This window comes from Triturus cristatus, chromosome 6 (assembly GCF_964204655.1).
Source record: "Triturus cristatus chromosome 6, aTriCri1.1, whole genome shotgun sequence".
Classification (NCBI taxonomy): domain Eukaryota; kingdom Metazoa; phylum Chordata; class Amphibia; order Caudata; family Salamandridae; genus Triturus; species Triturus cristatus.
Window position 1 is genome coordinate 428,029,550 of NC_140589.1, and position 25,116 is coordinate 428,054,665.

The following is a 25,116-nucleotide window of genomic DNA, read 5'->3' on the forward strand; positions in this document are numbered from 1 at the left end:
TTCTGCTCTCCAAGTACTCAGAATGAGGGCCTGCACAGGGGATCCCACCTGTAAGATCAAAGCGTAGCAACTCAGCGCAGGCGTCGGAGATCTTGTGATCCAGCTCCGGTCCTCATTACCAAGAAAAAGGAAGCATGTGGTTTATGCCCCCCGACCCGTCCGTGCACCGCAGCCCGGCCGCCCCCGCTGTTGGGGCAGAGCAGCGAAGAACCTGCGCCACAGTCTCACACATGCAGGGCCAGTGTGGGTTCAATTATCTGGCAAATATCCTGTGCGGTATTGCCACTCCTACTGGTGGGGGGGACAGTCAGGAGAAGGATACCAGTGACTCCTTGCCACCACCTTCGGGCCTTGCAGGAGCCCAGGCGGTAGTGGTTGAGATCGTGCTTTATTTTGAAGGTGTGTGGGGTGAAACCCCGGGCTGTCTAAAGGCTTTTTGCAGCCCAGTCCGGCCGTATTGCTCCCCTCCTCAGTGCTGCACAAGGATCCTGCAGACAATAGCGTGAGGGGAAGTGGCCCACAACAGCAGGGGAAAAAAGGACCACCAGCGTCGCCACGGTGTTCCCCACTGCCGACGTCTCCCCACTCTGGCCTCCGGGTCCTCACAGTGCACAGTGGGAGAAATACCATGCCATTCGCGGACTCCCTTCCACTCTGCACGATCGTGGCACTCTCCCCGGCAGCCTACAGTAGAGATCCTGCCGTCCTCGAGGGCACCGTCCGTTCCGCTTACGTAATCCCCAGGGGCGTCACCGGCTCGGCGCCACACAGCCGCCCCCGGGCGCCACACGGGCCGCGTCAAACAGTATGGCGCTCTGCTTCCGCCTCGTCAGGAACCAGAGGTTATGGCGCGTTTCGCGTTGATGTAGACCATACCTCAGCCGGTAGAGCAGCAGCGCGGGTCCGGCGTTCTTCCGCACTGCACTCGAGGCCCCCATGCAGGCGCCGAGCGCCACCCCACAGACCATTCCGCTTCGTCGTTAGAGAAGCGCCGGGCCGCGCCCGGTCACAGCGGCGGCTGTCCCGTCTTCCAGAGATCGCGGGATCGCGGTCCTCAGGGTCCCGACAGAGCTCAATGTGGGCAGTGAGCTACAGTGGACCGGCGCCTCTCATTCAGGATGCGGAGAGAACGTGAGTGGCGATACAGGGTGAGTGTATCCCCCCCAGGGCTCCGGAGCTCTACAGAAACTCTACCGCCATCTTAGGCAGCTAGCCACGCCCTGTGTGGTTCTTTATAACGTTACTTTTTTCTACATATCTCGTTGCATGCGCAACAATATGTGTTCCTGATGCAGTAACAAACGAGTAGAAAGGAAATTCTTATTACATGGATTGTGGAAGATATAACATAGGCAATATAGATCATAGGGTAAGGGACTTGGGAGAAAAGCAATAAAAAGAAAGAAAGAGAAGATGAGTATAGGACCTTCTGCCATTGTCCAATGACATCAGTTTCAATACGAGCCCATGACCACCATGTAGTCCTTATCCAACCAGTCTCCAGACCTGCTGCTTTATCCATCACCTTCAATGTCATCTGTGGTGTCCTACTCCAATGTGCGTTTTCCATTCATTTTCTCTTACTCAAGGTTTTTAATGTGCTTGGGAAGTTGCTGATATGTTATGCTTATTCAGTAGTTACAGAGAAAGGGGTGGCATTCTCCTATGAAGACTGGCAATGTGCCCTACACCAAGTCAGTGAACTTCTCCTTTCGTATATCTGTCTCAGTTTATGGATCTAATCGGCTCTATTAGGAAGCAACTTGTTCATTTCCCAGGCTGCGGTCTCCTTCCCTGCCATGAGTCATTCTAGGGAATTTCTGCATATCCTATTGTCATTTAGGAAACTAAAAACTTGGCTCTTTAGTAAGTAGGCTTTTTTAACATCTTGGCCATTGTCCTGCCCCCTGCAGCAGTCAGCGCCGAGACACCTGTTGGTATTTGTGCACTTTATAAGTTGTTTTAACATTAACATATCCTTCTCTAGAGCTGCAATCACAATGGAACCAACACTTGTTCTAACTGAAGCTATAATGCCCAGTCACTCTAGGATCTAAAATCCGTACTTTGACTATGTTTGCAGCTCCACCACATATGATAAGTTCCTAGTTCCGTGGCTTTTTAATGATAGTTTCCCGATGAAAAATTGAACATTTTGAATGTGAAGTAGCATTAATGTCAATTGCCTCAGTAGAGACCCGTCCCCCCCATTAAACATACTTTTTTTTTTATACCGCTCCTCTGTTAGGGTCCGCCTTGCCTCAAATACTTTTCTCAGCGTGTTTTATATTTTAGGGGTATTTAAAAATTCCTGCTCAATTGGTCCAATTGGGTGTTCTGAAGGGACAGAATATGAACACTCATTCTCAAACTATTGTTACACAGATCTCAGTATTCCAGGTCATCGTGTTGTGGCTATTAACTAGCGATTTTATGGCATGACACGGAGGTCAACATTATGCAAATCTCCTTTATTGCGCAGCTCACAGCAGCAACAATGAAGAGATCTAGAACTTCAAAACATTCTAACAGAGTATATAGTCCATGTGCACGTAGACATCTCCCTTTTTTGTTGCTGCTGCTCACAAGAGAAGTACTTATTTTATCTACACTCGATCTATATTTGTTTGAAAATGTTTATTGACTGATATGGGTGGCTAGTGACTGGGTGATGTAACCCCTTTTCCCCCTCCCCACCCTCTACACAGCACTGAATTTGCCCGTTTCCTTTTCTTCATACTATTTTTCATAGCTTATGCTTGTAGCTTGTTTCATGTTTCTTCACGAGCACTTTCGCCCCCTCTGTCGGGTCTCGCGATCCTTGTGCCCCTAATTTTCAACAATTTTTCTTCCCCGTTTTATTTTGCTTTCCCCCTTACACTTGCACTGTCTCAATATCGAGGCAGAAACCTTCTGTCTCCACCTCTTAATATTTCCGCTACTTAGGAAGCCGGACGGAGGCATTTTCACCTCTGTCCAACCCTCTTTCATACCTTTCCTTGGCTCTTTCAGGCCGAGGAAACCTCTTCTCACATGGGACCGGCGTCTTTCAAATGCCGATCCCGTGCTGAGCGTCGCGCTGCTGCTCACGTTACACGGGACCGGCGTCTTTCTAACGTCGATCTGTCCCGAGCTCTGCGCTGCTACTCCCGTCTCCGTGGTGACTCTGCGACCTCACCCGCTCGGGGAGGCCGCGCGGGATTGCCATGGAGACGAGTCGCGTCGGAAGATCTGTCTTCAGATCACGGAGACTTTGCTTCGCCAAAATACATTTTTAAAGGCACCATCTTACCGGATTGTCTTCTCCCCTAACTCCCCTCACAGATTTTCGCCAACAAAGCACTTTTAAAAAAATAAAAAAAAGAGAGAGGAAGGACAAACACCTCACTCTTAACTCAACCTTAAGAAAAGAAAAGGACAAACAAGTTATTCCTGCACACACATAGAGAAAGGACTTACATAATATTCTACAATTACACCAATCAAAGGAAAGCTCCTTAGCACACAATTACATCCATTTTATATCCCCATTTCCATAACAACTCCACATCCATTTTGTTTCTTCTTGCTTGACAGTTGATACCTCAACCTTCGCTATGTCTTCAGATCCTTCATCGAGCACTATGGAAGATAAATTGGAGGGACTCATTAACAAAGCCATAGACAGGGTTATGGGGTCACTGGATGACACCATTAACAAAAAATTTGAAAACTTATCTAAAAAAGCATGGCCATCTACAAGTCCTCAGGAGGACCCCGCAAAGGCTATATTCACGCAAAGAAAAAAACAACTTAAAGTTAACCCTCCTAAAGGTACAAAAAAGCAGAGGAGCGCCAACCCTACCCTCCTGACTTCACGCTTTGGCGTTGACAATGACAGTGCCTCGGGCACAATGGATGGGCAGTTCAAAGGCCCTAACCTTCCTATCTCCATCGATGGTGACGATGGACTAGAGGATAAGATTGACCTCTCTTACTCCTCAGAATTCAATTCTGAAGAGGAAGGCGAAATCACAGATACTTCAGGTGAGGCATCAGGGGCCTCAGGGTCTAAAATGGGAATCCTTGACCCGTTTGGGGAATATATGTTCGACCCTCTCCTCATCAAACACCCCCTCTCTCCGGAATGCGTCCCGTCTCATCACATTGGAGAATATCTCTCCTTCTGGCTTAGCAAAGAAATACCTAAAGAAGTCAGATCTCGACTTAGATCTGAATGTCCCACCCCTCCCTGCCGGATAAGATAACTGCGACCCCCAATTTGGACAGCAAGGTAGTGGCATTCATTGCCAAAACCGGAAGAGACCCGAGAAAAGGACTTGACAGAGGATTTAAATCATGTCAAGATAGACTCTTAGACATTACGGGTCCACTCACTAAAATCTTTGAATTAGCCGAAGGGGCTTATCTTAATAATACTCCCATAGACCCAAAGGAGCTGCATCAATGGGCACAAAGGGCGATTTGCCTATTGGGCAATGCAAACACTGCGCTTTCTAATGAAAGGCGAAAGAGTGTACTATTAAAAATTGATCCCAAGCTAGTCGAACTAGCTAATAAAGAAGGGGGAGCATCCTCTCAGGGCCTTCTTTTCGGAGAAGAATTTATCAAGGAAATGGCCAAATATGTAGGAGTCTTCAACTACATCCAAAAATCTCAAAAAGATATTAAAAAAAGTCTTTAATAATAGAGTTTTTACCCGGGCCGGGAGGATGCGGGGTCGATTCCCAGGCCGTGGAAATTTTTCACCAAGACCCTTCATGGGACGAGGAGGAAGATTCCCCCAATCTGGCTTCGCAACTCAGTCATCCTTCTTTCCCCAAAGGCAAAGATTCCGCGGAAGAGGCTTTAGAGGGGAAAGAAAGCAGAAAGGCTTCTCAACAGGTAAGTCCAACCGAAGACCTTTCAGATATCCTACAAAGGTGGGAGGGAGACTAGCCCTTTTCTCTGGAAACTGGAACATGGTGACCCAAGACCCTTGGGTAGTGGACACCGTCAAAGGCTTCAAGATAGAATTCCTAGACTTACCTATTCAGAAGAGACTTCCACAGGAAATTCGATTCTTGGAGAGAGATTCCGCACTGGTGAGTCAGGAAGTAAGAGACCTATTTGCCAAAGGTGCAATCCGGGAGGGACAAGAGATCGGCTTTGTCAGCAATGTCTTTCTAGTAGAAAAGAAGGACAAAAAGATAAGACCTGTCATAAATCTAAAAGACTTAAACCAATGGGTGGTTTACTGCCATTTCAAGATAGAAGGAATCCACCTTCTCAGAGATGTTTTAAGGAAAGGGGACTGGCTTACTCGACTAGATCTCAAGGATGCTTACCTAACCATCCCCATTTGGCCCCCACATCAGAAATTTCTCCAATTCTTTTGGGAAGGCAAACTATGGCAGTTTTGCAGCCTCCCCTTCGGCCTTTCATCAGCCCCTTGGTGTTTCACCAAGGTCCTTCGTCCAATAGCAGGCTGGCTGAGAAGCAAGGGAGTAAGATTAATTCTTTATCCGGACGATATTTTAATAATGGCCCAGTCCAAGGAGGTTGCTTCCCAACACACAAACCTTGCCATAAAACTCTTAGAACATCTAGGTTTCGTTATAAACTCAACAAAATCATTAACAATTCCAAGCCAAGACACACAGTTCCCGGGGTTTTCAGTAAATACAGTCCAAGCACAATTGAAATTGCCAGGGGAAAAAGTCAGAAAACTCAGGAAGGAGTTAAGGAGAATTCTAAAGATTCACTCCTTTCCTCTAAGGACCTTAGCAAGGGTACTGGGCCTGTTGTCCTCAACTATCCAAGCTATTTATCCGGGTCCCCTATACTATCAGGCCCTCAGGAAGAATCCATCCTACTCTCAGATAGTTTGCCTGGATTCAGACTCCAGGAAAGAAATACTCTGGTGGTTGAGAAATGCAGAGGCCTGGAACGGCAGAGCAATCTTCGGGGAGGAACCGGACTTAGTAATAGACTCGGATGCCAGCCTAGAGGGATGGGGTGCCACATGTGGCAACTATTCAACAGGGGGACTTTGGACACCCCAGGAGAAGGAACTACACATCAACTGCCTAGAGCTACTGGCAGGATCCTTTGCAATCCAGAGCTTTACCAAGGACTTGATGAAGTGTTCAGTCATGCTTCGCATGGACAACGTATCTGCTGTGAGATATGTGAACACAATTGGAGGCCCTCATTCCAAAGGACTCTCCGACCTAGCCAAGAATTTCTGGGGCATTTCAGTCATTGCAGAACATATTCCGGGATTGAACAATGGGGTAGCAGACTGGTTCTCAAGGAATTTCAAAGATTCAAGCAACTGGAAACTGAACAGGGACATTTTTCTATCCATCCAGTCACTATGGGGTCCTTTTGGGATAGACCTGTTTGCAGACCGTCGACACTCAACTCCCCAAGTTTTTCAGCTGGAGACCGGACCCGATGGCCTTGGGGATAGACTCGTTCTTTCAGAGCTGGCTTGGTTTGCGACCTTATGCATTCCCGCCTTTTGCCATGCTTCCACGTCTTCTCCTTCAAATTCAGAGAAACAAGGAAATAGTGGTAGTAATAACCCCCCCCCCCCCTCTGGAGATCCCAGGCTTGGTTCCCCATCCTGTTGGAGATGAGTGTGGACTTCCCAATTCTCATTCCTACCTTCGACGAAATAATCACAGATCCTCAGGACGACTGTCACCCCCTTGTTCTTCAGGGGCTCATGTCACTGATGGCATGGAGGATTTCAGGAGACAATGGCAGCTCCCGGGACTTTCGGAGAGCGCTTTCAGACTCATGTCTGAATCCTGGGCACCTGAAACAAGGAAAGCCTATAGATGGCTTGGCGTAAATGGGTTTGTTGGTGCTTTTGACGAAATTACGATCCCATTTCAACTGATGTAGTTCAGTTCTCAATTTTTTGGCTGAAATTTTTGCCTCAGAACTGGCTTACCGAACCGTTAATGTCTATAGATCGGCCATCGCAGCAGGTCACTGTTTGATAGATGGTACCTCAGTAGGTCAGAACTTACTAACTAAAAACCTTATGAGAAGTATGCGTCTTTTAAATCCACCTTTGCTCAAATACTCTAAACCATGGGATGTAAGCGATGTCCTTAGAATAATTGCCGATTGGGGTGAGAACTCCGCTCTCTCACTTAAGAAACTGTCCTATAAACTGACTGTTTTACTATGCCTTGTCTCCTTCAGACGTACGTCCGATGTTAAAGCCTTAGATATCTCTACCAGGGCTTATCAACCTGAGGGAGTTAGTTTCTTCCTTAAAAGACGAACTAAAACTGTCATCTTCTGTCTTCTACCCATTTTTTCCTCAGAACGAAACTTTGTGTGTGGTGAAGTGTTTGTTGGAGTACGAAAAGAGAACCTTAAGGTTAAGAGGTCTTGCCGATCAATTATTAATATCTCACAGGTTTCCTCATAAAGCAGTTTCCTCCCCCACTTTAGCTAGATGGGTTAAAGATGTTATGAAAGAAGCTGGGATTGATATTTCAGTTTTTGGTGCTCATTCTCTTAGAGGAGCCTCAGCTTCCAAAGCTTTTATTCTGGGTGGTAGCCTTCAAGATATCCTTAAGGCTGCCGATCGGTCAAATGAATGCATTTTCAATTTTTTTTACTTTAAACCTGTCTCAAATGTTATTGATAATGTTTTGAACACGCTTTAAACGTGCATAATGTTGGCCTCCGTGTCATGCCATAAAATGTAGATTTTTCACAGCCTGCTGGGCAGAAAATCTGGATTTTATTAAGGACACGGAGGGTAAGATTATCCCTCCTCTATTGATCCCACCCTGGGAATATAACTTATTTTTGTTCTCTTGTCTTTCAGATTACATATTTCAAGAGATCTTTCGGACGTCTCCAGTAAAGTTCTTTAAAAGAAATTATGAAGTTATCTTGTTCGCTGCACAAAGAAGGGAGATGTCTACGTGCACATGGACTATATACTCTGTTAGAATGTTTTGAAGTTCTAGATCTCTTCATTGTTGCTGCTGTGAGCTGCGCAATAAAGGAGATTTGCATAATCTTAGCCTCCGTGTCCTTAAGAAAATCCAGATTTTCTGCCCAGCAGGCTGTGAAAAATCTAAATCGTCCATCTGTCTGGATGCCACATGAGGAAACTGATGTATGTCATTATACATCAATAATAACAGTATTTATACAAGCAAATGCTACAAAAGAAAATAATGTTGTGCTTAGGAAATTAGGTGCTCCCCTTTAAGGCCACCAGTTCTCCCTTACCCACAGTAATGTGTAAAAACATTGTACAGTTCTGTTTTCTGAGACCATTCCTGAAATCTGAAAATCTTAACTAGGCTTTTTTTTTTAAAAAGGTAGTTTTTTTAAATTGTTTGAAATGGCAGATGATAAAACAGAAAAAAACATTCTAGAAAAGTAACAGGACCTCCTGCTGAATCCATAACCAACAACATATAGATGTAATCCTGCTTAAGCAATGAGCTTTTTTGACCCTGCTCATTGTGTTGCACATTATGGAATTCCTCTGTGTTTTTTGTTCTGTGTTCTATTGGTTTCTGCCTGATGCCAATCTGTTTCCTCTCGCCCTAGAATAAAGAAATGTTGAGCATAGGCACTGGCAAAATTTACAGCTACTCGCCTAAAGTTACAAACCTTTAGGTCTACATGTCCAAAACGTATGATTTTCATAAGTTGTGCATGTAAGGATACAAGCCTGTTTTCTGAACGGACCTTATGCAGAGTTTACAAAATAAGTAGGCTGCACATGTATAGGGTTAGGAGAGTTGACATTGTAAATTCTTTTGAAAAAACATTTTTTTAAAGAATATATTTTAGCTTTTGTTGTCTTAACGTTTAGTGCATGCTGTTTGAAAATGGAACATATTTGTCTATTGATTTCTTGTCCCAAGCTTTCTCCAGTACATATACCTGTATCATTTGGTTATACAACTAGCTGTGCAGGCCAGCAAATGAAATTCTTTGATGAAAGTTAAGACTCCACAATGTTCTGAATGTCGGGGTTTTACCACATTTGGATTGCATTTTCCAGGCAAGTCTTATGACACACCTTTGTAAACACCCACTTCAACAACACAGAATTGAGTTTATAGTTGTGAAACCTACGCACACTTTGTGTTAACTATGCACTCTCAGTCTTGTGCAACTTTGAAGTTTCTGTCTTTATGTATCACTATTACGACCCAAATATGGTAAACACTTTAGGAATAAGGACATATGTCCCTCATAGTAAAACAATCATTTAAACGTATCTTTTACATAAAACAAGTCATACTAAATATAAATGTTAAATTATCACACCATGAAGTGAAGCCACATTGACTTCATATACTCTTAGTATTACATTTAAAATTATCTTTGCATAGAGCATAAGCCTATCCTAGAATACCATTGGTGTGGTCATAAAGAAGTAGAAGTTAAGAATGAGAAGAGGAGAAATTAGTCTAATATGTTACCATGGAGTAAGGTCAACTAATCCATGAGTGAATAAGTAAAGGGAGTGCAATGCAAACAGATACTATTACTGCTGTAGCATGCAAACCAACTTTGGAGAATCTTTCACACTCATGATTGGGTACACTAATGTAAAAAAAAATGTATAAAATGCCATTCATTATTAGACTTAATCATTGCAGGCAGAGTTGCAGTTGTTCCGAGCCCGGTGGATGTCAGAACTTGCTCCAGGTCTGAGCTCAAACAGAACATCAGGAAGAGGTCCTGTACTAAATGCTACTGATACCAAAGGAAAGCAAGAGCTAGCGAAAGAAGAGAAGGTAAGTTATGCATGTTCATAGTCAAGACCAGAGATACTATAATACAATAAAGTAGTAATTCCTGTTAGTTATAGTTGTATCACATTTTAATATTGCACATTATTCATCTACATCATATTAATATCCCATGCTAGGCAAACCATTGTTTGGGATGCTTTACGCTTACTTCTGAGGACGTTGCAGGGGTTGGGGGTATCGGGGGTACTTTGAATCCCATTAGGATATACCATTTTTCCTCTGTATATTACGTTGAACTTGCTCAATGGATACAATAGATTCTGAAATTTATGTATAATAATGTCACAGATTCTACCCTGTTATGTGTTTGTACTAGCATCTTGAATTGTCAGTCCTCTGGAAAGCAAGTACCAGATGAAAAACACAAACCTTTATAGTTTTGGAGTGGAAGTTGTCATTTTTAATCCTAGTATGGTCATCATACTTTTTTCGACAGTTGTATGGGCTGCCCTTTGAAACAGTCTAGAAAAGTAACCTCCTGATTAATCCATAAAAACAGCATATGAATGAAAACACTGCCTGAGCAATGAGCTGTTTCGCCATGTCCATTTTGTTGCACAATATGGAATAACTGTTTTTTGTCTACCAGTTGTTCGCATCCTCATGAGCAGATTGGCTCATTGGGGAATCTGATCGCTCCAGCAGTTATTTTCCAATGGGCTCACAGAGCTGCCTGTCTGCTTGGAAAGGCTAATTGTGTGATGTGCAAATTTGATGCAACTACCAAGGGATTAATAAAGACTACAGTAGTTGCTAATACGATCAACTTTTTAAGTGACATGAGTGTACAAGAAGTACGTTTTAGGATTTACGTGACCGAAAAGGAGTACACTTATACTTTATTGCTTGTTTATTCCAAGATAGGGACATACAATCTTGTATTGCAATAGCCTTTTTTGGTTCAATAAAACCTGCAATCCTGTAGTTTTTCAGCCAGCACTTGTTTTGCCCCATCCTTGGTGTGCAGGCCTGGGTCTTTTTTTAACGTTATAAAGGGTGATTCAAAGACAAAAAACGAAGTTGCAGGTACTGATTAATGTTAAATGCTTGCATATAGATCATGCTAAGCTGTGATTGTTAGCCACAGTGGATTGTAGTATGTGTGACAAATGTTCCTAAATATAGGACACGGGTGATTTGTGAGAATCAGAAGGATACTTCTATCAATCAATCAATATTTCTTTATTCGGCAATTCATAAAAAGCCATAAAAGATATTGTTACAGAATTTACAGGTTATAAAATCGTCATATAAAAAACAGTAAATTACAGTAAATTACAGTAAATTCATCACGTTGTTAAGAAGAATAAAAATTTAAAATCATCTCCTTCTTTGACATATATATTTGCAGCATTAGTTGGCCTAAAAGAGTATATAAAAGTAGCATATTTGATCTAGTATAATATAATTATTTCACAGTTTCTTTACCCTAGATTAGGTCTATGCCGTACTATATATTGCAGGAAGTTTGAAACAATATAAACCACCTCTTCCCCCTCAAGTAGCTGTAAATATAATAAAGCAGGGCGGCATGTACGAAGGCCCCTACGCTTTAATAGGGGGATTAAGAGTTTCCTCCGTTGATGCGTGTAGTACTTGCAAAAAAGAATGGTATGAAGAGTTGACTGGGGTGATGTCTCATCACAGGGACATGATGGTAATGTTTTATCCCAGTTATTCTTAAACGGAAAGGTAACGAGGCGGAAAAAGAAGTTCAGTCTAAACCTGACTAGAAGGTACTGTTCATAGGAAGTTATATTATATGTCAGATATGGCTGGATACCAAATGTCGACTGAACTAATAAACAATGTCTAGTTGTTTGTTTCATAACCTCTAAATTGAGTCTAAGCTCATCAAGGTGGTTTTGGCAAAGTTTGTGGAAAGCTTTCCTTGCTATTTGCTGCATCTTGGTCGGGTCTTTATAGTGGTTTTCTAGGCCTAGATCAGTTAGAAAATTTTTAATGTAATTTAGCCACCTTGATCTATGTACGTTATCTAGGGTCCTACAATCTTGGATGATTTGTTGTGTAAAGACTGTGTGTTCGGAAGACCAAATCCTGTGCCATAATAACAGAGGCTGTATTCTCACCAGGTCAGTGACATATGAAAGTCCCAATTCCAAGTGGCAAGCGTAATTGGAGGCTGCCGTAGGTAGGGCTAGTAAATATTTCAAAAAGCCATTTTCAACCACTTGGATAGAATTAGCCGCTACGTGGCCCCATACACCTGCTCCGTATAGGGCGACTGAGAGGCATTTGGCTTTATAAATTTTGATCATCTCAGGGGGGGCTTTTTTCCCTATCTTCCTAGAGAAGTTAGTGAGTGCTGAGGTGGTTCTTGCAAATTGCAATTTCCTTACTTCTACCGCTGGTTTCCAACTGAGTTTTTCGTCCATCATGACGCCAAGATAGGGATATTTGTCCGTTGTTGCTAGTCTTTCGTCATTCAGAAAAATGGACTTAGTTTTATTCTTCCTTTTAACTCCTGCCTTCATGACAAAAGTTTTCCCAACGTTAATTTTGAGGTCAAGGCTTGCCATGAATGAAGCATAACTATTTAAGGCCTTCTGTATTTCATTAGAAGTACGGGCTAGAAGCACAGCATCGTCGGCATACAGGAGGGCCGGGACAGGGCGGTTTGCTACCATTGGGAGATCTTGGGCCCCTTTCAGCATCTCTTTCTCTAAGCCGTTTGTATAAAGGGTAAATAGAAACGGGGCCAGAACACATCCCTGCCTCACGCCCTTCTCCACCCCAAACGGCGCTGTAAGCTCTCCCCCTGTGCCAAACCTTACTCTAGCTGACGCGTCGGCGTAGAGTTCTCTGATGTAAGTTACTGCAGTTTGTTCCAACCCTATGTCTAGTAGGATGGGCCAGAGTTTGGAGTGGCTAACGCAGTCAAAGGCAGATGATAAATCTACGTAGACCATATATAGAGCCCCTTCTTTAATGTTAACATACTTATCAATTAGTAATGATAGATTTAGGGCTTGGTCTACGGTCCCCAATCCTTCTCGAAACCCGTATTGTAGGTCAGATAGAATGTTATTTTTCGCGACCCATTCCTGCAAACCATCAAGTAGTATTCGACCCATCATCTTTCCTGTGGAATCTAAAAGGGAGATGGGACGATAACAGGAGGGTAGGTTGCGGTCTCCCTTCTTAAAGATAGGGACTAATATGGAGCTCTTCCAAGACTCAGGGATGCCAGTAAAAGTCAATGCGTTAAAAACCCTGGTCAGAAAGGGAATCCATAGCTCGGGGTACATTTTGTAGAAGTCTATTGGGACACAGTCAGGGCCGGGTGCCTTGCCTTTTTTACTTGCGTTCAGCGCCCTTTCAACTTGGTCACAAGTAATGGTCATATCAATAGGGAAGGTCGAAGACTGGTGCTCGTGAGAGTCATTTCCTCCAAGGTCTTTTACTGTCGAGTGAGACTTAAAAATTTGAGAAAAGTGCTCTACCCATTGTCTTTCGTCTATAGCAACCTCTATGTTAGGGAGGCTGCCCTTGTCAGTTAAGGATGGTGTTTTTACTACCTTCCAGAAAGTGATATTGTTATTACTAAGGCAACTCTCGTGTAGTTGATCCCAGAGTTGTCGTCTTAGTTCCGTCTTCCGTTCCTTAATGGCGGTGTTATATACTCTCCTTAGAGTAGCTATTTCTGCCCTATCCCTGGGCGTTTTATGTAAGGCGAGTTTTAAATTAGTATGGGCGATGGTACACGAGTGATTGAACCAGCCCTGGCTGCTCTTCTTTGAGCCGTTTTTTTTAACCATTAGGGCATTTTTAATGGTTTGTATCACCAGCCCAAAATTAGCAACAACGTCATGGTTGGGGGTGGTCATGTCCAAGCATTTCATTATGGGTAGATAGGCTTCAGTGATCACGGTAGAAGTTATTTTTCCCGGATCAACTGTGGCCCATTTTAGCGAGTATCCGTTTAATCTTGCTAATTCTAAATTGTTCTGGTTGAGGGCACTGGAGGTTTTTTTGGTGGGCCCTGTCGAGATTAAAAAGGTTGTACTTATCGGATAATGATCGCTTAGAGCTACCTGATGGGTTTCAAAAGTGAAATCCTTTGATATCAGGCCATTTGTCTGTAAAATGAAATCTATCATTGAATTGCAACCTCTGCCGTGGAAAGTTGGAGCCAGCATCGGTTTACCATCTGTTAATTTTGATGCAATTCTTAGATCTAAGTTGAAAGTTATTTCATTTAAAAGGCTACCCAACTGTGAATGGGAAAAATGTAGAATGGGGTTTTCGTCCTCATCGATTAATCCGCACAAATGAATGTTTGGGGCAGCACAGATAGACTGGTTAAAATCGCCGCCCCATATGATGGTTACTTCTCGGGTAGACTTTTTTGTTATAGATGTTATTATGGTAAAGATTGAATTAATTTTCCCCATTGCATCCCGATCCGATAGGTTGTTGTAAAAATTAACCAAAAGGAAGTAGTCTCTGGAATTTGGTGTAATACTAAGTAGTTGAAAGTTAGGGTCGAGCGTTATAAGTTTAATATTTTCTAGCTTAATCAGATTTGATAGAAAAATGGTTAAGCCTCCTTTGGCCCTGCCGAACTTGGAATGTTCAGCTGGTGAGAAATAGGTTCTATAGCCTTGAAGGTGGACTTCTGTAGTTAGCCAAGTCTCTTGAAGGCATAATATATTAAAATCTACGATAAAATTAGTCCAAATATCGTTCTCTAGTTTCGAACGTAGACCCGCCACGTTCCAGAATAGAACTGCGATTGTTTGTGTGTTATGAATTTGGGCACTGGTATTTTTAAAATATGTTACAGGTGTCGAGGAAGCCAGACTTGCTGGTCTAGGAGTCTCAGCGTTGTTATGGGCTGTATGAGGTAGCCCCTCAGAAATTTGACCATTACGTAGAGATAAAGGATAGGGAGGAAGGATGGGTACTTGCCCCTTCCTTATATCATGAAAAAATCCCTGACCATGAACCTCTACAGGGAGTCAATCTATATCCTCAAGTCCTTCGAGGGTCGAAAAACGATTTGATATTGGGATATTAAAGTTGAAAGATCTCGGTCTATTACGAGGAGGGGAGTTTGAGTTGACCAGATTGCTAGCTAGGGGCTGGGGGTAAAAATATGTTAAATCATAGGTTTTTATAGAACTTTGAGTTTGATTTTGTAACCAGCTAGTTATATAAGTAGTTGCCCTATGATCTCTAAAATTGACGATTATTATGTCACCTGATGTTTCCTTTGGCCGTGGGCCTACCCAGATTAGTCGACGGACGTTCAGAATTTCCCCGTTGATATTAGGAGGGAGCGGCCTATGCTGTCTCAGCCAGTGCATCACCTTGTTTTTTAAATCATAGTAGCCCTCCCTTTTCCCTAAGTCCAATGGCGGGACTCCTGTCAAGACTACGACGTAGGGTACTGCTTCTGGGGGTAGATTTATGTGTTTGCAATTTAAATCTTGATTGTGACTGAGAGGGGTGTCAGCAGCTACAATATCCCGTTTCTTACTTGGGTTGGTAGGTTTGGTGTTATCAGTGCTCTGGCTTTGAGCAGTGTCGATATTGTTCTTTGTACCTAGCTGCGAGTGATTTGGAGTTTCCTTAGTAGATGGCTTTATGGATCTTTTTACAGCTAAATTACTTTTATTTGTTGCTCGGGATGAAATAAGGTCAACAGGACTTTTCATTGCTGGGATAGTTGGATGTAATAGTAGTGATTCAAGTTGATCACTATTTGTTTGCGCCAGCTTTGCTAGTGAATCTAATTGTGTAGACAAACCCTTTATTCTTTCTAAGACAGGAAGAACGAGGGATTTTACCAGGGTTTCTAATCGGCCCATCAGTTCGTTGGTGATTACGTCGTGAGTACGAGTATTGCCTAGAGAACTGAGGTCATTGGTGTGTTTTGTGCTCCGAGGATTAATAACCTCTTTTTGAACTTTTTTGCTCTGGTTGACGTTTTTTGAGCATCTCCTCCTTTTCTTTGAGGGAGGAGGGAGGATAGTGGTGATTGATTGTGTAGGCTTAATCTGTTCAGGAATGGTGGCAATAAACCTGAGGGGTGATGCGGTGGATGGTACGCTGTCAGAGGGATCTTTGGAATGTGGTTTAAGAGCCAATGATGGTGAGCAAGCGTGAGAGTGAACTAAAGATGTAGACTCGATGATAAGTGAAGCTGTCGTAGAGTCGCTAGACGTATCATGTATTATGGAGGGAACAGAAATTGTTGGATTCGGGGACAATGCGGATCGAATGGGTCCGAGTGAGGAACGCTTATTTTGTATGAGTTCAGCCGAGAGGCGTCTCTCTACTATAGCAATTTCTTGCTCCAGGACAGAGGCAGCCCTGGTAATGAAGCTATCTAGGGTGCCACGCACAGAGCCTCCCAGTGAAGTTCTGTTCCTTGTGCTGGGTGTAGCCATAATGAGTGTTTAGTTATGCTACAGTAAGCTTGGGTTATATCAAACGCTAGTGTGAGTGGGTCAAGCCTGGGAGAGAATAGGTGTTACGCAGTTATCATACAACAAATACAATCTACCATGTCCGTAGGTCAATGGCTACCTCTCGTCTTTTTGGTCCGATCGTCAGGGAGGTGGGCCCGCCCAGCCTCTTCCTGCCCCTGACGGCCACAGACGGCCCGCCCTCTGCCCGGGCTCAGCCCGGCGACGCCCGCGCGCGTCCCGCGACGCGAAGGAAGCGGCGGATTTTAAAGCGCCTCCTGGCGCGGGAAAGGTTGTGGGCGGGTCTCTTGATGCGCAGGCTGCTGGGTAACGTAGTTCGACCCCACTCGGCGGCCGCTGATGGTAGTTGCGGCGGCGGGGGACGAAGGGTGCAGCGGAACAGAATGCGCCAAGCACTGGGCACACAGAGCAGCAAAGGTCAGTTCAGGAAACAGCAAACAGGCAACCCGCTCTGCCAAGGAAGCGGCGGATTTTAAAGCGCCTCCTGGCGCGGGAAAGGTTGTGGGCGGGTCTCTTGATGCGCAGGCTGCTGGGTAACGTAGTTCGACCCCACTCGGCGGCCGCTGATGGTAGTTGCGGCGGCGGGGGACGAAGGGTGCAGCGGAACAGAATGCGCCAAGCACTGGGCACACAGAGCAGCAAAGGTCAGTTCAGGAAACAGCAAACAGGCAACCCTTCTATCTGCAGAGTCCTCACCTTTTCTCCCCACCTGGCGGGGGGTACTGGCTCCATTTCTGTCCCAGAAGCAGCAGCTCTGTGATGTCACTGGAGCCATTAAGGGCCCTGACATCCTATTGATGTCCGTTCCCTTTTTTCCACACCATTAATGCAAATCCCGGCCTCGCATCTCCACAGGAGTTTGTCGATATTGTCAACTGTTTTCACAATTTATTCTTAAGGTGCAGTTTTTTCACTATGTCATGATCCAAACAGTCGGGTTTCGAACTGTGTGGGGACTGATGGTCAAATGTTAAATGCAGACCCACACGAAATCTGTCTTTAATGTGTGGGGTCCGATCAAGATGTCAAGGCCTGCGGCTCTTGTCAAAGTATAGATCTCAAGGCCATAAAAAGGGAATTAAAAGTATGTTGCCACGTTCTTATCCCTCACCGCAAGCATCTGCGTCAGAGCGGAAACCAGTGAAAGATACCATGGAGGATCGGCACATGCGGTTCTATCAGACCCGGCGTCGATTCCGGGATGATACTGGCCCCTGCAGCCTTATCTAGAGTTCCCCACTCCGGGGACGGATCCAGCTATCTTTCTTAATGCGATGTATGACATTTTCCAATGATACATGGTCCCATCTGGAGCATCAGTTTCCATGTTCCACAATTAGAGATCCGCTGGAGTGTCCCTTGAGTTTGTCATACAGCATAGAAGGTCTCCATTGTGTTGGAACCACTGTCTGCGGTGGCTCTACTTAGGGATTCTCATGTGCCAGCGTGCGCTAGTGATCAACAGAATGCAGGGAGATAGCAGGCTTAGCATTGTCACAGAGGATACTCCTGTATATCAAAATGTGCTATACCCTTGCACACAACACCTCTCCAGAAGGTATAAAGGCTCATTCCACCAGAGTTAAATCTTCTACATCTGCTCTGTTTAGAGGGGTGCCACTGGCAGACATCTGCAATGTGGCAACATAGGCTTCCCCCCACACTTAAAACATTACTGCTTGGATTATGAAGTGAGGAGGTAAGGCTACTTTGCATGCTCAGTCCTTTAAGAACAAGTCATACACCATCCTCCGGTTCAGGTACTGCTTGAGGAACCTATTCAACAGGTGAGAAATGTGCAGGTAGCAGATTTCAACAGAAAAAAAGTTACTTTTCTTCAATAACTATCTTTGTGGTGGATACTCTATCTACCTGTAGATTCCTTGCCTCCCTCCCTGTTGCATGGCTGGTTATTAAGCATATCCTCTTCATAGTTCTGCACCCGCCTTTCTGATGTTAATCTCCTTCTTCTGCCTTTAAAGCTTGTAACAAATGAATGGGAACCTGGAGAGCTTTCTGGCTCCAGTGACATCACAGGGACTCCTCTTGTAATGCCAGACCCTCTTAAAGGCATGGAGAGCCATTGAAACATTTCCGGATTCAGTCTGTGATATTCAAAAGATGAGTCTGTAGGTAGATAGCGTATCCACTAGTAGTATCGTTACACAAGTAACTTTTTCAACAGGTAAGTAAACAAATTATTCAAGCTAACGGGCAAAGACAAGGGATGGGGAGAATAGTGGAATTTTCCTTAGGAATGATCTCCATTTAGGTTATATCTTCCTGTAGTCACCAGGTTTTATTACTGCTCATTAGGGGCAGTGTTTATGCTATGGATTCCATACAAGCATGTATTCAGGTAGTTCTCCAGTATTGAATCTTTTATAGATTCACAAGCTTGAATCTTCCCCATCCCCACAGCAACATAAGAAATAGCAGTAATACAACATTACCATAGACCTTCATACAACAGAAAACTCACTTAAGTAACTTTTCAGCCTCATTTTAGAATATCCAAACTTCAGCCAATCACAGCTGAGACCTCAGAGTTCCCTTTCCCCAAAGAGCCACCATACCTCTGATTTCTGCCCGCACGTCGTGTGATAGGGAGTCTCCCTGAGCTCTGCTCAGTTACAGTATTTTCTTGAATGAATGAATTAATGAAGGAGGGTATTTGTAAAGCGCAATGTTCACTTCAAGGAGCAAGCGAGACAATATCAGTTACTCTGTAGTAGGGGAGAAGCCAGGTTGAGATACTAAAATCAAGGGATTAAAAGAGAGATAAAACAGTGTCGTCTGGTATGGTAAAAATCCAGGTCTTTAAGAGCTTCTTAAAAGTGGGTTCAATGTATGTATGTCTAAGCTGGGTGGGCAGGGAATTCCATGCTTTAGTTCCTAACACCGCCATTGTCTTGCCCCCTCTCGTTTTCTTCTCAACTTTTGACCTCCAGTCTCCGCTTTAGCTGCTCTCAAGGCATTTCTTGGACTTTTTATACTTTTGGCCTTCCTGCTTTTGAGGTGCCAGAGTCTAAAAAATGGCTGTTTAGGCCCTGTAAGACCTGTGGGAAGTGTAGGCTATTCTCTGAGGACCCCCGCAAACAATGTGTGTATTGCATCTACCCTGACCAGAAACCCATGGAATGCAAATATTGCCGCACTTGTTCAGTTAAAACCCTCAAATATAGGAAGGGTAGGCTACAGAAGAAAAAGGCTGCTTCAGATTCAGAGTCTGAACCTGAGGTGAAGGCCCATTCTTCCTCAAAGAAAAGAAAGGATGCCAGTCCCTCTTCACATCATGTGGGCTCTAAGAGATCTAAATCCCAAGACAAATCGAAGCCTAAACATCACAGGAAATCTCAGTCAGAAGCTTCAAAACCCTCTTCAGCTCCTGCATCTGCCTCTGACTCCTCTCAGTCAATCTTTTCGACTGTTGGCGGTGTCATCGTCAGATTTTACTCTCCTCAAAAAAATACGGAGGTTCCTGCACCGTCGACAGCTTCGTTGGCGACAGTTAAGACGTCCACGACATCAGCGGGAGCTTCGCCGATGGTACCAACAACGTCGTCGGCCTTCACCATCGACTAGCGGTTCGTCAACAGTTCCAGCTACTACGTCTCTGCAGACACAAGCCGTCCACGCAACGTTTATGGTACCATAGACGCGTCTGTCAACGGAGGGAGAAATCAGTCTCCTTCAGCACAAGAAAATTCAGGATTACTCCAAGATATCTCCTTTACCTCCTTCTCACCTTCTGGACTTTCAATAGTCAGAAGATGAAGGTATGTTTGGCCCTGCATACAGTCCATCGCAGTTAACGGTCGAGTGCCAAGATTCTGATGATGAGGACATTGAAAGCCATGATCCATCTTCTTATCAGCAGGGGAATTTTCCTTTGAGGAAAGAGGCACATCCATCATGCAGAGGCAAGATTCCTTCCAGGAATGCTATCCTTACGATGACAGAGCGGAGGAGGGTCATCAGTTCAGGGAACCATCTATGAATGTTCCAATGTCTCTGGTGTCTGATGTGCGTCACGTGCTTAACGATTATTACAAACGTTTTCCAGGCGCAAATGCTCCTCAGAGGCCTTTACCTCCTCAAGAAGTACCCACTATTCTTACTGGCTAAAGTACTCCCAAATCCACAAGGGAGAAGACCCTTCTGTAGTAGGGGATCTCTGTGTATAGTCATAATCTAGTGAATAGTCCCGCCCATGTGCGTGGACCCCGGAGCAATAAAAAATAATCTCTAAAGGTGACAAATCATGCAGACCTGCATACACCTTTAAGAGAGAATTTAATTTAAAGACAGATAATGCAGCCTATACCCACAGGCTACACTGTCCAGTACTTCAACTAGAATTCCACCAATATCCACACACAGCACTGCCTGCCCAGCTTTTCTCCACATAGGAAAAAACCCTGCCTCTACCAGCAAAAGCCTCTGGAATTATAGAGAGGAAGGAGTGGACAGACAAGCCCCATAGGCTGCCATTATGTGGCTTAGAACAGGATACTGTGCCTTTAAGAAAACTTTCCAGATTTCCAGAACTTTCCCCAGTATCCCAGATTGCCCAGCAGGTCCCATTTACTTTCAGTTCTTTTTTCTGGCTCCTGCTAGCAGGACCCTGGAGCATTGAGCTCTCCCCTTTTCAAGGGTTTATTGTAGTTTTTGTCAATTTTTGTCACTTTTTCAAGTCCTTTGTGGCTGGTACTGTCAACATGCCTGGCTTGTTCGACAAGTGCCCGGAATGTGGTAGAAAGAAGGCTAAAACAGATCCACACGAGGTGTGTATAGGTTGCCTTCCCCAGTCCCACGTGCCTGAAGACTGTGATATCTGCCACTCGTTCTCAGCCAGGACCCTGAGGGACAGAATGAAGATAAGGCTTCAAGTCCTGGAGGAGAGAAGGCTGAAGGCACCAGGTGGGTCTGGAGGGGCTGATTTGGCCCATACTGAGGCCTCTGGGGGGCTCCCCAGGGGCAGGAAGACCAGTAAGCGTCCCCACTCCCCGTCGACGTCGAGGGCGGCGACGGCGACGTCGAGGAGGATGACTACCATCTGTTCGCCGTCCCCCCAGGGCTCTGGGGAGAAGCGGCGTCGACGGTCGACGTCGAGGGACCTGAACAGGCCGCCGTCGACTACATCGGCATCTTCGGCGACGACGCAGTCGACGTCGCCGTCCAGCAGTCGGCGTCGAGATCGGACCCGGCGTCGGCGCTCGCCGTCGAGGGGAGATCGCCGTTCGCCGTCTGAGGAAATATGAATTTTTGTGATCAATTGTGTCCCCTATCTTAGACCCCCAACGGCTCCATGTACATGCTACAAGTACATGTATGTTCCCTCCACTTCCAGTTATGAAGACGCAAATACATATGCGTCCAACGTTAACATGTCCTCTTTCAGATCCGCCCTGAATGGGTCGAATATTCCGTTCCTAAGTATGCCTTGCCACCGACTTTATATGGTATACTTTTCACGTTTTCTGGCTCTGGCAAGGTAGGCCCTGAATTCTGCCATCGAGCTTTTTCCTGCTTCTGCCTCTGAATGCTCCAGCCTGGACCTGCATCTGTATCCATGACCTTTGTCTTACTTCCTACACGGCTAACGGTGCCTGGCCTGGCCTGTTGCCTGCCAAAACTGTATTCAGCCTTCAAAGTTCTCTGCTCCGCTCCTCGAGAAATACATTCCTGTCTAGTAGTTTAGGTAAACATCCTTCCAGCTGCAGAGCAAAGGGCCCGGCCTTACTGTCTCCGTGCAAGTAATTCATGACTTTCGTTTCCATGGTAGGCCCATGCCCCCTCGCATCTCATGTAGACACTTAGACGCTTGTACACGCACTAGCAGTCAGTATAGAATAGACTCTGTCCGAGAGACCTTCCCTTCCAGATAATATAGTTCCTTAAACACAAGATATTAGATACGATTTGGGATTAGGTTGTCCTGACATCCCAGACTTCTGTCTCCTCATGTAGGGCTAAATGTCAAGTCCCCTTCACCCTCTAGTTACACGTCAATCACACGTCATGCGGCTGCGCGCGCATCTCTGCCATGTATTTCTGCTGACATTGCAGGATTCTCTTATGGATCCACCCACCTGTGACATCCTCTTAATGACGTTTCTAGTATACGCCTTTATGTACGCCTATTGTAACGCCTTTTTTTTTACGTATGTGTATTCTTATCTTTCCTATCAGCTGTTACGCCTCCTGCATCTGTCTTTACTGTAATGCATTTACTATATATATAATAACCTGTCAATAATGTATTGCCGATCCCTTCCTGAACCTTCGTGGTGACGGAACCCGATTGCCTGGTTCGAACCATAATTCCTTTGTAAGGAATAAATTCCCTTTTATAACCTCAAATACCACGGATTCTGCCTCTTATTTTTACTGAGTTATTCTTATTGAATTTTACCGCACAAATTAAGTCTAGGTAATTTAAATTTACCACACGTCGGTAAAGAGGAGACGGTCGACGTCGAGCCGCTCGAGGTCAAGAAGATCGCCGTCGAGGCGCAGATCGACGTCGAGGCGAAGGTCGCCGTCGAGGCACAGGTCGCCGTCGAGGCACAGGTCGCCGTCGAGGCGCAGGTCGCCGTCGAGAGAGTCATAGGGATCGGTGTACTCTGTGGTGTATACGCCTCCTCGGATGCCTCCGACTCCGCCTCCTCCCCCACCACCTCCGACTCCGCCTCCGCCGCCACCACCTCCACCGCCACCACCGCCTCCGCAGCCACTGCCTCCGCCGCCCCCACCTCGGTCGTTACCACGCACTCCATTGGGGCTGCCGGCGGTTCCCCCGCGGTCGGTTTACCTTCCGAGGTACCCGACTCTGCCGCAGGGGACTCCGAAGCCGCGGCGGTCGCCGGGACCGGCTAGACCGGCGGGCAGACCGAAGCCGAAGAGGTCGCGCTCCCGCTCTCTCAGGAGGAGAAGATCACGGAGCCATGGACGGTCATCGTCGGACTCAGGACGATGCCGTAGGAGGCACAGGTCCAGGTCGCACACGCGATCCTCGACCAGAGACTTTTCCCCGACGCTGTCTGACTCGCCGGGGACTAGGGTGTCTCCGGTGGACGATTTGGTCTCTTTCCAAGAGGTGCTGTTGAGAGGGGCAGCAAAGTTGGGTATCACGGTGACGGTTCCAACACCCACGACGTCCGTGATATTCGAGACGCTTCATAAGAAACATCTGTCTCGCCCTCTACTGCCCCTTGTACCAGGACTGGTGGAACCCGCGTTGGAGCTGTTCCTCACTCCCGCGGTGACGAAGGCCGCCCCCTCCAGGCTCATGAAAAAGTATGGGGCCCCGGAGTCGGACCCTACCTTTTTGAGGGTGGACCCGAAGCCGGATTCGGTCATAGTGACGGCGGCGAGGAAACAACATGCGACCGCCCCTTCATCGACGGTCCCGCCTGACAAAGAAAGCCGCTGGCTGGATTCTGCGGGCAGGAAGGTGTGTGGGACCGCCGCCACCACCATGAAGGCGGCGAGTGCAGGGGCTTTGTTGGGCCGTTGCGACCGGGCCCTGTGGGAGTCCCTGCAGCAGTATGCGGACCTGCTGCCCCGGGACAGGAAGGAGGACTTCTTGGAAACAGTGCGCGAAGGCATGCTGGTTTCTAATCAGGTGATCGGCGCGGCGGCGGATGTCTCCTTGTTGGCCGCCCACGCCTACTGTCATGGCGTCCACCAGAGGCGGCATTCGTGGCTGCGCCTGACGTCCCTCAAACCAGAGGCGCAGCACAGAGTGGCCAACCTGCCCTTCTCAGGGGAAACCCTGTTCGGAAAACATGCGGATGATAAGATGGCCCGCATGAAGGCGGAGGCGGAAACCCTGACGGCCGTCGGGTTGGAGAAGGCCGAGAAGAAGCGCCCGTTCCAGAGGCGGTTCGGGTCTTCGGGCAGAGGGCGTGGGCAGGGTTCGGGACAGCAGCAGCACCAACAGCAGCAGTTCCGGAAGCCCTTCCAGAAACGCCAGAGGTGTAGAGGAGGCCAGCAGGCGGCTACCACTACCAAGGGCCCGGCCGGGTCTCGGCCCTGAGCGGCTACTTCCCCCTCAACCGTTACCCACTCCAGTGGGGGGAAGCATTCAACTTTTTCCGGCAGAGTGGAGAAAAATTACTCAGGACAAGTGGGTGCTGAATATTGTTTGCAATGGATACAGTCTTCGGTTTATCAGCCCGCCGCCAGCGATTCCGCCGGTCAGCTCTCAGTTCCAGCTGAGAGAGCTCCAGGCGGAGGCAGACATCTTGTTGAGAAAAAAGGCGGTAGAAGAGGTACCTCTGTCTCAAAGGGGAAGAGGTCTGTACTCTCGGTTCTTCCTCGTTCGCAAGAAGGACAAGAACGAGTTCAGGCCCATTCTGGATTTGCGACAGGCAAACAAATGGATTCGCAGAGAGAAGTTTTGCATGCTATCGTTGCATCAGATTTACCCTCCGCTGCAACGGGGAGACTGGCTCTGTGCCATAGATCTACAGGATGCGTACTTCCATGTGCCCATAGCGCGGAAGCACAGGAAGTTCCTGCGATTCCAAGTCGGCGCCAATCACTATCAATACACAGTACTACCATTCGGGCTAAAGTCTGCGCCCAGGACCTTCTCGAAGTGCATGGCGGTGGTGGCGGCACACCTGCGAAGGAACAAGGTGTTTGTCTACCCGTATCTGGACGATTGGCTGATCAAGGCATCATCCTACTCGGAAGCGCAAGAACACTTCCGGTGGACGTGCGCTCTCTTGCACAAGCTGGGGTTACACGTCAACATGTCCAAATCGGTCCAGACTCCGGTCCAGTGCATACAGTACCTGGGAGCCTCCATTGATACGCGGTCAGCAAGCGTGTCTCCTTCGGAGGAGAGATGG

At 46.2% G+C, this 25,116-nt stretch overlaps 1 protein-coding gene across 1 annotated transcript in view; it reads left to right on the forward strand.

The window, feature by feature from the left end:
• FBXO9 (F-box protein 9) overlaps window positions 1-25,116 on the forward strand; it is a 518,999-nt gene that overhangs the window by 142,345 nt on the left and 351,538 nt on the right. The window contains exon 3 of the mRNA XM_085610843.1: window positions 9,642-9,779. Coding sequence (XP_085466969.1) covers window positions 9,642-9,779 — 138 coding nt within the window. The remainder of the gene's footprint in view (window positions 1-9,641; window positions 9,780-25,116) is intronic.